This window comes from Poecilia formosa, unplaced genomic scaffold (genome assembly GCF_000485575.1).
Source record: "Poecilia formosa unplaced genomic scaffold, Poecilia_formosa-5.1.2 Scaffold255, whole genome shotgun sequence".
In the NCBI taxonomy this organism is placed as follows: Eukaryota; Metazoa; Chordata; class Actinopteri; order Cyprinodontiformes; family Poeciliidae; genus Poecilia; species Poecilia formosa.
In genome coordinates this window covers 766,063-778,080 of record NW_006800194.1, presented here as the reverse complement: position 1 = coordinate 778,080, position 12,018 = coordinate 766,063, and the positions used below count along the sequence as shown (strand labels likewise).

The 12,018-nt window shown below is 36.7% G+C and overlaps 2 protein-coding genes across 2 annotated transcripts in view; both read right to left on the bottom strand.

The window, feature by feature from the left end:
- Positions 1-259: 259 nt before the first annotated feature.
- On the bottom strand, positions 260-7,561 carry LOC103150473 (SUZ domain-containing protein 1-like). Its single transcript, XM_007570110.2, has 5 exons — positions 7,403-7,561; positions 5,473-5,636; positions 4,693-4,742; positions 3,493-3,759; positions 260-1,972 (listed from the first exon to the last, which is right to left on the bottom strand). Exons 3-5 carry the CDS (start codon positions 4,737-4,739, stop codon positions 1,861-1,863), a joined length of 426 nt encoding a protein of 141 aa, XP_007570172.1. The 5' UTR covers positions 4,740-4,742; positions 5,473-5,636; positions 7,403-7,561; the 3' UTR covers positions 260-1,860.
- Positions 7,562-9,544: 1,983 nt separating this feature from the next.
- smim1 (small integral membrane protein 1) overlaps positions 9,545-12,018 on the bottom strand; it is a 2,934-nt gene continuing 460 nt past the window's right edge. The window contains exon 2 of the mRNA XM_007570109.2: positions 9,545-10,068. Coding sequence (XP_007570171.1) covers positions 9,942-10,068 — 127 coding nt within the window. The 3' untranslated portion in view covers positions 9,545-9,941. The remainder of the gene's footprint in view (positions 10,069-12,018) is intronic.

Genomic DNA, 12,018 nt, shown 5'->3' with positions numbered 1-12,018 from the left:
TATGACAAACAATGGAAAGATTTCCTGTTTTCTAGATGTTTAAATGACTCTCTTTCCGGTCAGCAGGCGGTTTGAGACAACGGACGATGCACAGAGAAAATCTGATTTGAAGTAAATCATTTTATTAAATCAGTATTTACAGGCAGTTTGTATTTTCTGTTCCTGCTCTGCCACTAGATTTTTTTTTCCTCAACTAAAATCTCTTCAACAATATTGAGAATTCCCCTCTTTAAATATACTCATTTTTCTTTTAAAAACCAAAAAAAACAAAAAAAAACAAAAAAGGAATAAAAATCAACAACCAGAAAGTAAAGATGTGATCCAGGAGGCACAAGCTGAATTCACCCTTTACAAGTCTTTGTGTTGACGACGTTGCATGGCTTTGAGATCTCCTCTGAACAATTAAAGGTGAGAAAACACGTTTATTGGGCACAGCGGTCCTGGAAAGCCACACAGTCGAGTCCTCCGGTTCACGCTCTGTTATAGCAGTTGATCATCGTCCTACAGCGTCTGACACCGAGATGCAAACACAAAAAAAACAAACAATGACTTTCCTTGAGACAGCAACTCTTTTTTTCTTCCTTTTCCTCTGTTACATTAAGCTCGACAGAGCACCGCTTTTAAGTGCCGACCACCATAAGTTAAATACGTACACCAGTCTTCTGAGAAAACAAAACCCGCTGGAAAAATACAATCTTCGTTCATTTCATTCATTCAGTCTCATTCACATGGACCTGAGTTCCTAAGTTTTACTTCGTAGGAAGCTGTGAAGAAACGTCACTGACTGGGTGGAAACAGGACAGCAGTAAAATGCATCTAAAAATGTCACTAGGATTCCTGCCAACACCATTTTCAAATCATAAAAATGTTTGTTTTTTTTTATAAGGGGCCTTTAGGTTTATTTAAATACTGTAATTTCATATAAAAAAAGGGCAGAAAAGCTACTTGAAACCCAACTTGGATCCGTTCTCTCCTGTTCATCCTATTTTACTCTTAAATAGAAAGTAGGCGAAGGAAGACAGCTAAAAGCTTAAAAAAAAGTAAACAAAAAACTTGCCATGTACATAACTTGACACACGTAACCCCTGACCTTTGATTTTAAAAACAAACGGCAGTTTCTTTCAATAGGAGGTTGTGCACTGATATTTTGAACCGTTCTTGGCATCTCGGCTTCGTTTTTACCGCCAGACGAGACGGTGGAGGACTTGGATTCTCAATTCCTGCTTTAAAGTTTAAAATCTAATACTGTTTGAATAAACAGGCTTAGTGGTGTGTTAAGAACTGGGATCTGCATTCAAAAGATATCAGTGCACGCCTTGTGTAAAGACAAGTGATTAAAAAGAAAGGAAAAGAAAATGTCTGCTATTATTGCTGGGAAGAAGCTGCTGTACAAGAACCAGCCGATTTAGTTTTGATATGACCCCTCGTTTCACCTCATCCTTGAACTGCTCAAGTTCGAGTCTTTGCTTCTGCTTGTTTTTTTTTTTTAACATCCCAAGACAGACAGAACACAGAAAAAAAAAAAAAAAGGATGGAGGCTCAGGGGCGTCTCTTAAAGGGGCCGGGATCATCACAGTGAGTCCAGAATAAGTCCATAATCACAGTGCCGAATGAACATGAGAAAAGGGGAGAGAGAGAAGAGCTCACGTCAGCTCCCACTTCCTGCTGGAGTTCCTCGTTCCCCGGCTGATTCGCCGCCCGGCTGAGGGAGTGAAAGGGGGGACAGAGCCGCGCCGGCTGGCTGATATGAGGGAAGCGAAGGGAGGAAGTTTATAAAATACGGTGCTGCGTTTGATCTCAGGTGGCTCTTAATCTCTCTCTTCCCCTCCCCTCCATGGCTGGGGCGTCCCAGAGACCCGCTTATCTGTGCTGGCGGAACCCCTGGGTGCCGTCTGGGCCGGCGGGCTGCCGGACAGTGTGATTGTTTGATCTGGTGTCCTCTGAAGGCATTGTGGAATTATTGCGCACTGGCCTGGGGGAAGAAATGAGAGGAAACAAGAAGACATTAGGACACGGCAGCTTCTTCCTGCTACAGTTAATGCTTATTATACTCTCGTAGCTCAATTCCAACTTTTTTTTTCCCACATGGTCGTTAATGCTACCAATCGAAAGCGAGCGCAATCAGACTTCTGTGTGAACAGTCTACGACCCCAAAGCACAGAAGCAGAACGTTGACGTCACACTGTTTACCGAGGTAGTAATGGATGTTACTATGCATCGATTTTAAACGTTTCTCAAAAGTAATGGGTTTTTTTTTCAGCCATTTGAAATCAATCAAACAGGCCTCCAGACATTCACAGCTATTCCGAAAATGTTCTCCAACTTTTTAAGCCTTATTCCACCTTCACAAGAAGAGTTGGCTCTAAAATTACCACCTTTGTTCTACATTTAAAAGAATGAAGTGCTTTAAGAGTCTCTACTCACACATTTTGCTTATTTGGTCATCTGTATGACAAGTATTAAAACAAATAAAAGACCTGCATTACATCAATTCGATCACCTCTAACACTGTGTTTGTGAATGATTTTAGGTTCTTGTCAAGCCAAGTATGCAGCTTTGGTTCTGGTGATAAAACTATTTAATTCATCAGTGTATATGTGAGTGAGTTAAGAAAACATAATAACAAAACAACAGCATAACCCTGTTATGTCCCAATCAGTTCACCCTCAAATTAAAGGTCAATCGCATGAAAATGTCTTCAGCCTGCCACTAGAGGGCACCAACATACCAATAGCAGTACTGGGCATCAAGACAAAGATCTGTAATGAAACTGAAACCCAAGATACAAGTTTTATTTTATTATTTTCTTACTTTTCTTTTTTTCTTCTTCTGACCGTTTTATTAATTCAGTACTGTAGGGTTTGAAACACTTCTAGTGTTTCCCTCTGATTCAAGAATGCAATTAAAATGAAAAGGTTTGTAGACAGAGTGGAAAAAAAAGATATGATCTGAACTAAATGTGAAAGATTATTGTGTCTTAAAATGATTGTCGTGTTAAAAGTTAATGCTCAGCATACAAAGATGTGACCAACAGGAAGCAAAGAGAGAAAAGCACTTGGATATTTTCCAAGTCATTCAACCTACTTTCTCTGATAAGCACTTAGTAATACAGGCCAAAAACAAAACTGTTTATAAACAAATGGGCGAATATATCCAACAAATTGCCTTGTAGGGTTATGGGATAACTCAGGACTGTCTTTCTGGTCCCAGTGAACCAATGCCTCACTTCCACCAGCGGTTTGAATGGGTTATTTTATGCTTCTGGCGTTTTCAAGAGACTGTTTCCACCACAGGGTTGAACCCAAATGCAGACGCAGTAGTAGGTCTACTGTGTCGCAAACAGTAACACTTCTCTGTCCACCAATCAGGTTGTGTTGTGTGACGTCGACATTAGCTCTGCTGCTTTCACAATGGAAACAGACAGAACAGCGTACCGAGCCACACATCGTACCACCGCACAAAGTTTCTGGACCTCAAATTGGTCATCGTTACCTGTCAGTGTTGGGCTTTTCCTGAGGAGTCTCCTCTGGGCAGGCACTACCCAGTATTCGTTTCCTGGCCTCGGCATACTCCGCTTCGCGCTGGGCCAGAGACTTGACCTGCGGAGTGGGCCTGTTTGGGTTCATGGACGATGCTAATGACCCATTACTTGCTGGTCGCTTCAAAATGCGGATCTGAGGCGGGGGTCCTGCTGGTAAAGAGTTGTCCTGGATCACCATGGTGGTCTTTAATGGTGATCGGGCGGAGCTACTGGACTCCCTGGAGAGAAATAAACATGCACAATTGATTTAGAGCTAAAAGGAGCTACAGCCTTCTTCAATTTAACTTGTCCTTTTTGTTACAGAAAACTTGTCAGCTTTCTGTAACAAAAAGTTTCCGTCTGGGAACTTTTTTTTTTTAGTTTCACTCAAAGGTTCAAATCTTTATCATGCAGATTTTCGGTCCAAATTATTAAGTGATAAAAACGGGACCAACAAACAGCTTCTTTCAGCATTGGGGTGAATGTCTTAATGCTCATCAAATGCAAATCCACTGAAGTGTCAGAAGACATAACAGGAGAATCTGGTTCTGAAGTATGAACAGGCCTGTCGCAATATATCCATTAATTGCATAGTAAATTAAAACGAGCTCAATAATTTCCAATTGCATAATTGGTCATTTTTGTCTTTTCTCTCTTTCTACCAAAAACTAGATGAAAAAGTCTTCAGTCTGGTATATTTGACTCAACTAGCCCTTTTCTCGAAGGACAATTTTATTTACAGAGACTTCATAATTCATTTGATTTGCTGTTTTGTTTATTTATTTTGGATATTTAAAATGTCTTCCAGTTCCAGTGTTCAATGTTCATTAGACTTTAAAGGTGTTCTTGCATTAATGTGCCATTAGGATTATATTACTTGAAAATGATCTCCAAACAATAATATCATTTATCACAATAATCATTCAGCAAAATGTGTTATTGTGACAGGCCTGTGTATTAACACTCCAACACTACTAAGCATAACTTTTTCCCTAACGTGGCTGAGATTTCATACATAACGTTGAAAAATGCCACTACTGTGGAAAGGTTTAACTGATGTTCAGTTGTAAACAATGACAAGCAGCGAGGCAGCGCTTTCAGCTCAAAGGCAAGCAAACAAGCGGCTCAACTGCGTCTTTAGGTCGTTAACTTGAGCGTTTTAAGGTTCTTACTTTTCTCTCTGGCTGATGCGAAGCTTCTCTTCTAACCGTTTTTCCATTTCCTGAGGGGAAAGTAGGGCAAACAGGAATTCATGAGAACAAACATCAAATTGATTTGGGACAGGAAAGAGCAAAGTAGGTAGAAAGCTGGGGAGAGGATGGAAAGCGGGGTTCTGTTACAAGCTATTTATACACAAGGGGACAGCTGCCAAGTCATACACTGTGTGTCCAGTTAGCCAACGTTGGACATAAAGTGCTGCTCAAAAATCATTCCAATTTAACAGGAAAAAAAAAAAACTAGACAGGAATATTATATTACGTTGGTAAGGTAATTACAAATATTGACCTTTAAAGTTAATATTGGCAGAACCAAACTTTTCATTCTTTAACTGAATTGAACTATTATGGGCAAACAGAATTACAGTTCGCAGAAATCGCTACTTCAAGTTTGGTGACAGGCAAAGCAAAGCATCACGGAAAGAAAACCACATGCTACTTAAAAAAGTGAAGTCATTAAAAAATAGTTAATGACTTCAATGTTCAACTGAGTCCATTTTTTAATTACTTGGAAGGTGCATCTGAAAGCTGAAGGTAGTTTTTCCCCCCAACAAGAATTTATTCAGTTGATGCAAACCAAAGAAAAAAAAACTGCTTAGCAGAGAGAAAGCACAAAAATTATATTTTTTTACATATGGCTAAAAAATACACTCCTGATTGACTCTGAAACACATTAACAAAAGATTCATTAAAATACAACACATTCTTGTTTTAAACAAATAACACCATACGCACCTTTTTCCTCCCTGTTTTACGTCTTTAAAACTTATTTTATGGCAGCCGCCCTTTCACCAGGACCATTTTTGATCAAGCTTTGGCAAACAGTGAACGGCTTGGCTGGTGGGCCAGGAACATCATTCAGGTCTTGAGTCGCTTCTTGGTTGGATGTTGTCCTATTTCTAAAAAGACAAGACACGTCATTTGTATGTGTTGGTTCTAAGTTCTGCTGTAAGGGGCAGAAATAAATTCTTCTGAAAATAAATACTTTTCAGCCATAATCACTAAATTAAAATTCAATCACTTCCTTGACCAAAATACATCCAGTCAGGAAGTTTGAAGAACTATTTCTAAACGTTACTTTCATAAAATTCTTTCTTTCTCCTTAGAGGCTAAATATAAAAAAATTGAGAAGCACAATGGAGTGCTGTTCCCAGGTTTCAATCTGTGATTATGAAGTTGAATGTCACGTCTTGTGACAAACAATGCACAAGTATTCGGTGTTTTAGGTTTTCTGCAAACAAAAACTCCTTGCAGTTGTTGAAAAGTACAATAATAACAATATAAGAACAATAATAATAATAATAATAATGCATTTTATTTATCACCATATTTCAGGACACCTAAATGACACTTTACAAGATTTTGTTTTGGTGGAGAAACACCATAATTGTGTGGCAAGATTGTTCTCAACTATATCTGTAGCTGTAAGCAATCAGCATCAACAAATTGTTATAAATCATGACTGGACATCACTATTTGAACATATTTCACTCATTATTATGCTACCTGGTTCAGACAGCATAATAATAATACATTTTCATATACTGTGTGTTATTGTGAATGTACAGTAAAGGGAAGCATAGCTTAAAGGTGGGGAAATCTGTAAAAACCAATTATCTAACAGTACCCTCACAAAGTGTTGTGACATAGGCTTGTTAATTTCAGCTAAATGTAGAAACTTAACTTAAATGGTAAATTCAACAAGTATTCGCCTAGCATAGTATCTGATTTAAAAATGTCTAACCTACATTAATGATCTTGACTTAATTTAAAACGTGGTGTAATAAAATTTGTTTGTAGCTTTGAGATGTTAAAAATACTGTTAATCTGCCTAAAGTTATTTTTGCCTTTCTCACACATGGCTTTGCATGTTAGAAACTAAAGGTCGCAAAAATGATTAGATTATTTTTGTAATCAAACACTGAACAAATAAAGTTAAGATTGAAAAAAAGTGAAGGAGCAGTTTGGTAACGTAAGTAGCTCCTACTCAGGGCTACTTGACAACATAAGGGGGTTACTCAACACTCTTTCCATGTCCAAGTATTGCGTAGAAATTTCGCTAACTTTATTAAACATAAATTAATGACTTAATTGTAACTTTTACAAATCCGATTTCTTTCTGACTTTATTATTTTAAAAAACAGTTTCACTCTTGTCAGACGAACAGAGCTTGTTTCTCGCCGTCTAAAATCTCTTAAGTTATTACTTCTAGGATTTACTTGTTGAATTGAACAGAAGAGAGAAAACAATCGAGTGTCGTGTTTATTTACCCAAAATAAGCTGTCAAAATTTCAAAGCGGCTCTAGGCAACATAGCATTACGTTAGTTAGCATTAGCCTTAGCAGTTTCACCTAGCCGCGTTAGCTGATCATTCTTAGCTAAGAACGGCATATGTTTTATCCGGTTTAAACAAAAATGCTAAGCAAGTCAGGCTGACACACTTAATTAAGTCTGATACAGAGTGAACTAAGTAGGTGACGACTGTTACTCGACTAGCTAAGTTTTTTCGAGCTAGCATTAGCTGTAGCCACATTGTTGGCCCGTGGGAGTCACTGACACTTAGCAGCGATGAGATAACTTCTACAGGGAAACCCGTCCGAATTACGGAGGTCCTCAAAGCATAATAACATAAAACCACAATCATGCTGTGTGTTTAATTATTTACCCCACAATGGGCAGCTTCCTCCCGACTTTCGGTGAACCCCTCATCCGTGTTTCATTTTTCTCAAACACGCCGTGGAGTTGGCTGAGCGGAGGAGACCCACTAAAAACTACCACCTCCTCCTCCTCCGACGTCTGAGAACTGTGACGTCACCATGGCGGAGTTCCCCACAGATACAGGAAGTGAATTACAACTACACAAGTCCTCAATGATGGAACAGGTTTGTTCTGTTCCTCCGTCAAAAAAACGTTTTAAAAATAACGTTTTTACATAATACATGCCTCCTACCACTAATAGTCACACAGTAGTTCAAAGCATTTTTAAACAAATATAACCTCATTAAATCCAAAGTTTTCCAAGCACTACAACAATATATGTTAATTACATGAATGCCTATCTATATGTTAATTCTATTTAACTACAAGAATGAAGTAAAACTGTCCAAGTTGGAACAATAAGCATAAAGCCCCAGTGAAGTTAGAAATCCAAGAATGATTTCTAACTTCTCTAGTTTGCTAGAAACCCGTCCGTCTGGTTAGAAACCAAGTTGGGGTTGTGTCTTTGTTTGCATAAAACAGAGACATACGTTGGTGTTAGCTTGGGTTGCTGCAAATATTTTTTCCAGGTCATGAGCATAAAAACTGGAAAATGCGTTTCTTTTGTTCCTGATTTGCTACTAGAACATGATTAAAGCAACACTTAAACGAGGACTGAAACATGGTAGCGTGGAAATGCTTTTCTTGAGCTGGGAAATTTATTGGGTAGATGGATATGCAATCACTGAAGAAAACCTAGTTACTCAATCTTTATACTTCCGTCTGCAGTGGTGACCCCACCAAGGTGTTTGTTTTGTTCTCTTTTTCAGCTCAGAGCCTTCATTCCTTCCAGTTACGTCTGGAATCATAAAACTTCTTATATAGGATTAAATAATTCATTAGAATTTTTCTGTCTTGCATCCGGCTACTTTCAGAAGACCTCTTTTGTGTTTGTGTAATACAATTAACTTGGATCTATGAATAATTAATGCATTAAAATGATCATAAACTTAAAACAGGTGCTGTATTTAGGACATTCAGCAAACAGCCCATTCTAAATTGAGTACTTAGGTAATTTGATAATGTCTCATCAATCACATCAAGAACTAGAGTGAATGTTTAGCTTCTAGCAGGAAAACAACTTTAAGCATTCAAAATACATTCATGTTTCTAGTCAAACTCCAGAAACTAAATCCCATTGAAAATCTGTAGCAAACTAGAGAATGTAATTAACTTTAAAGATGCTGTCCATCCACTGACTCAGCTTGGTCTTTGTGGCAAAGAATGATATGCAATAATTTGAGACTACCAAAAGCTTGCAGCTGTAAATCCAAAAAGAGAAAGATGACATCAAATATTTTTTCAAAACATGTATCAGTTTCCTCTCACTTTCCAATTATTCCCTGCTTTATGCTTTATGTTGCTCTATGTATAACATTCTACAAAATACATTGAAGTTTGTGATTGTAATGTGACAATGTAAAAAAGGTGTATACACACTTTTGCAAGCACTGGGTTACCTAATTTATACGTGAGTTTAAACTAAAACAACTTGAGTTATTTTAGTTTTTCTCTAAAATGTAAATCTAAAAGCAAGCACCTTTAGACTCACAAGCACATATAAATAATCTATGTATGTTTATGCACATATGAAGATTATTCAAATGGTTTTTGCAACAAAACAAATCCAAACGTGTTTTTGTGGACTGGGCTATAATTTCAATATTAAGGTAGTGGTCAACACAGAATACAATACTTGTTATTTTTCCTTCTCATTTTTGTTGCAAACCTTAGTTTAGAGGTCAGTTGTCACTCAGGGCTGTTCAACCTTTCTTATAGTTATTTGATCAGTAATCGTAATTGTACATTCAAATCCTGAGTGATGATGGTTCTCCTGTACTGATATAAAGATCACGTTGCTTGAGACCTTTAACCAGCTAAAGGTTAAAGGTCAAGCAATGTATCTGTTGTTGCAGATAAATCTAATCTCATCTCCTTAATTTCCACACTGAACCAAAAGTCTAATCCACAAAGAATCAATGCCCAGATTAAAAATGGCTGCCAGATTGGAAATTCTAAAAATGTACAAATAGAGGAAACAGTTGGCAAATGCATTTTATTTCCTCCCACTTTGGGAAGTCTTTTGTTGTGTTTTGTTTCATGAACACAATAAACAGAACACAATGCAATGTTTAGCATCTGTTGACACTACATGTTAAAATGCAGCTACACGTCATCATTTATGTAAGCCCTTTATTCTTAAAATCGTGTCAGTAGTTTTTTATTTGAACTTTAACTGCACTTTACTACAAGTAAAGTGTCAAAAGTACATCATGCTAAATCCAAGAAATACATTCGTACAATAGGGATTACATTTCAATCAAAAATATTTTCTGTAATTTTCTTAATTTTCCAATTTCTTGAAAAAAATTATTATTCTGTATTCTGCAGACAGTGCTCTGGTTAGGTCAATGTACAATATCACAAAATTTCAAACACACTCTTTACTATGGGCACCGATGGACATAGTATCCTGTCACATAACCAATGACGTAAATCACCACCAGTACAGCTAACGCTCCAACAGCCTTCAGCACGATCCCGGTGTATCCAGTGCACACTCTGTTGTAGAGCCTGTGAATTAGACCATAAAGTTACTAAACATCATTACTTAAAAATGAATCAGAATCTGAAAATACCGTTGAGATGGGCAAAAGGGGCAATATCTACTCCAAATCTGTTATCTACTCAAGCTTGTCGCCTTCCTTGCTTCCTTGTCTGGGCTTATAAACCATAGAAATTCTAATATAGAGCTAATTAATTAATTAGAATTTTTATGTCTAGCATCCGACTACTTTCAGAGGACTGTTTTTGTGTTTGTGTAATACAATTAACTTGTATCTTTGGATAGTTCATGCATTAAAATAATCATAAACGTAAACTAGATGCAGTATTTAGGTAATTTAGGAAACAACCCACTCTAAATTGAGTATTTATGTAGTTTGATACCATCAACCTGTCACATAAACACAGCAAAGAGTATATATTTGTGCCCCTACAGATCTTTCCTGTCTCTGCTTGAAAGCTTCAGATCTTAATTTCAGACAGAGGTCACCAAGGTAAATACAAAATGTAACTTTCAAATTAATTCATTTATGATTCTTATGATTCTTATTTTTTTATAATGCTATCTGACTCAACCTGGTCATATCATATCTAAGAAAAAAAAAAAACTAGATTTGTAGGAAATCTGAGGTAAATTCCTGCATTTACACCCAAGTCCGTATCACGTTTGTGAAAAAACATCTGGATGATACCCAAGGCTTCCTATAAGTGGGTGGATGAGATATAAAAAAAAAATCTAACTTTTAGGAAGATGTGAATCTTGTTACACCCAGAATAAAACACCATTTTAAAACACACACATACACGCACGCACACACGCACACACACACACACACAGACACACACACACACACACACACACACACACACACACACACAAAACAAAACACAAAAATGCCAGTCAAACATTGTTCTTGTGTTTGTTTGAAGCTGTTTGTATGCTTTATAGCTTGGATGAGTTGGAAATAAGGATGGACATTTATCTTCTCGTTTGTTATTTATCACAATAAATTTCTTTGTATGATATGAATTCTGATTTATTGCAGTTGCAATAAATTCCAATGAAAAATATTTATATTTATTTTCTTGTTTATTTACTGTTAGTTTAATGACATACGTAACAATAAATACTGATTAATACATTTGAATTAATTCTGCTACTGTATGCATGTTAGTGATATAAATCACACTTCTTTTTGTGACTAGTGTCCTATTTGAGCGTATTACAAATGCATATGTTTTCCAGAGCAGTATTTGTGCTTTTGAGGCTGTGATTGATGAGTCATGCTGTCACAGCCTTACAGTTATCTAGCAGAGAAGTAATGAATAGTTTTTATTATCATTTTATCATTATCACAATATTACCATAAAATATTGTGATAAAACTTTAATTTGTGAACTCAAGCTCAAGTCATTGAAACTGGGTCAAAACTTTTACACAGCGATATGAAAGATTAGAGTTAAGGTTCTGCCGATTTTACTCGACCTTGTCATTTGCAAAATATTTTTACTATAAAATCTTGAGATGAAGTAGATTGTACAACTGGCAGTTGACTAAGATTTTATTCAAATGTTCCTATTTCCACCTTGGTGGATATTGAAGCTTTTGTATTAAAAGTCCAGCAGAGCTAGTAGCTGAAAGATTTTCCAACTGTAAATGATCAACTAATTCATGCTTCCATTCCTCGTCCCAGCACTTCCCTGGATTCGTTTTTTTCTCTCTCTTCTCAATAATAGATATCATGCCAGAAATAGTTTTTAGTTAGTGTTTCAAATATCAACTTCTCTTATTTTACAGATAGACATGTCACACAGGACTGTAGATAAAACAAGTAATAAAAAACAGCATTAACAGCATTATATATATATATTTCTTGATTTTTAATGCTGTTTTTTACTTGTTTACATAATATTTGATGGCAGTGAAATCAAATATTTCTTGATTTCACTGCCAGTCTA

Coding starts and splice junctions, on each gene's coding strand:
- LOC103150473 (XM_007570110.2), bottom strand. CDS start 4,739: ATGGAAAAACGGTTAGAAGAGAAGCTTCGCATCAGCCAGAGAGAAAA. Junction 3,760..4,692: donor CGCATCAGCCAGAGAGAAAA/GTAAGAACCTTA, acceptor ATTTCTCTCCAG/GGAGTCCAGTAGCTCCGCCC. Junction 1,973..3,492: donor GAAAAGCCCAACACTGACAG/GTAACGATGACC, acceptor TTCTTCCCCCAG/GCCAGTGCGCAATAATTCCA.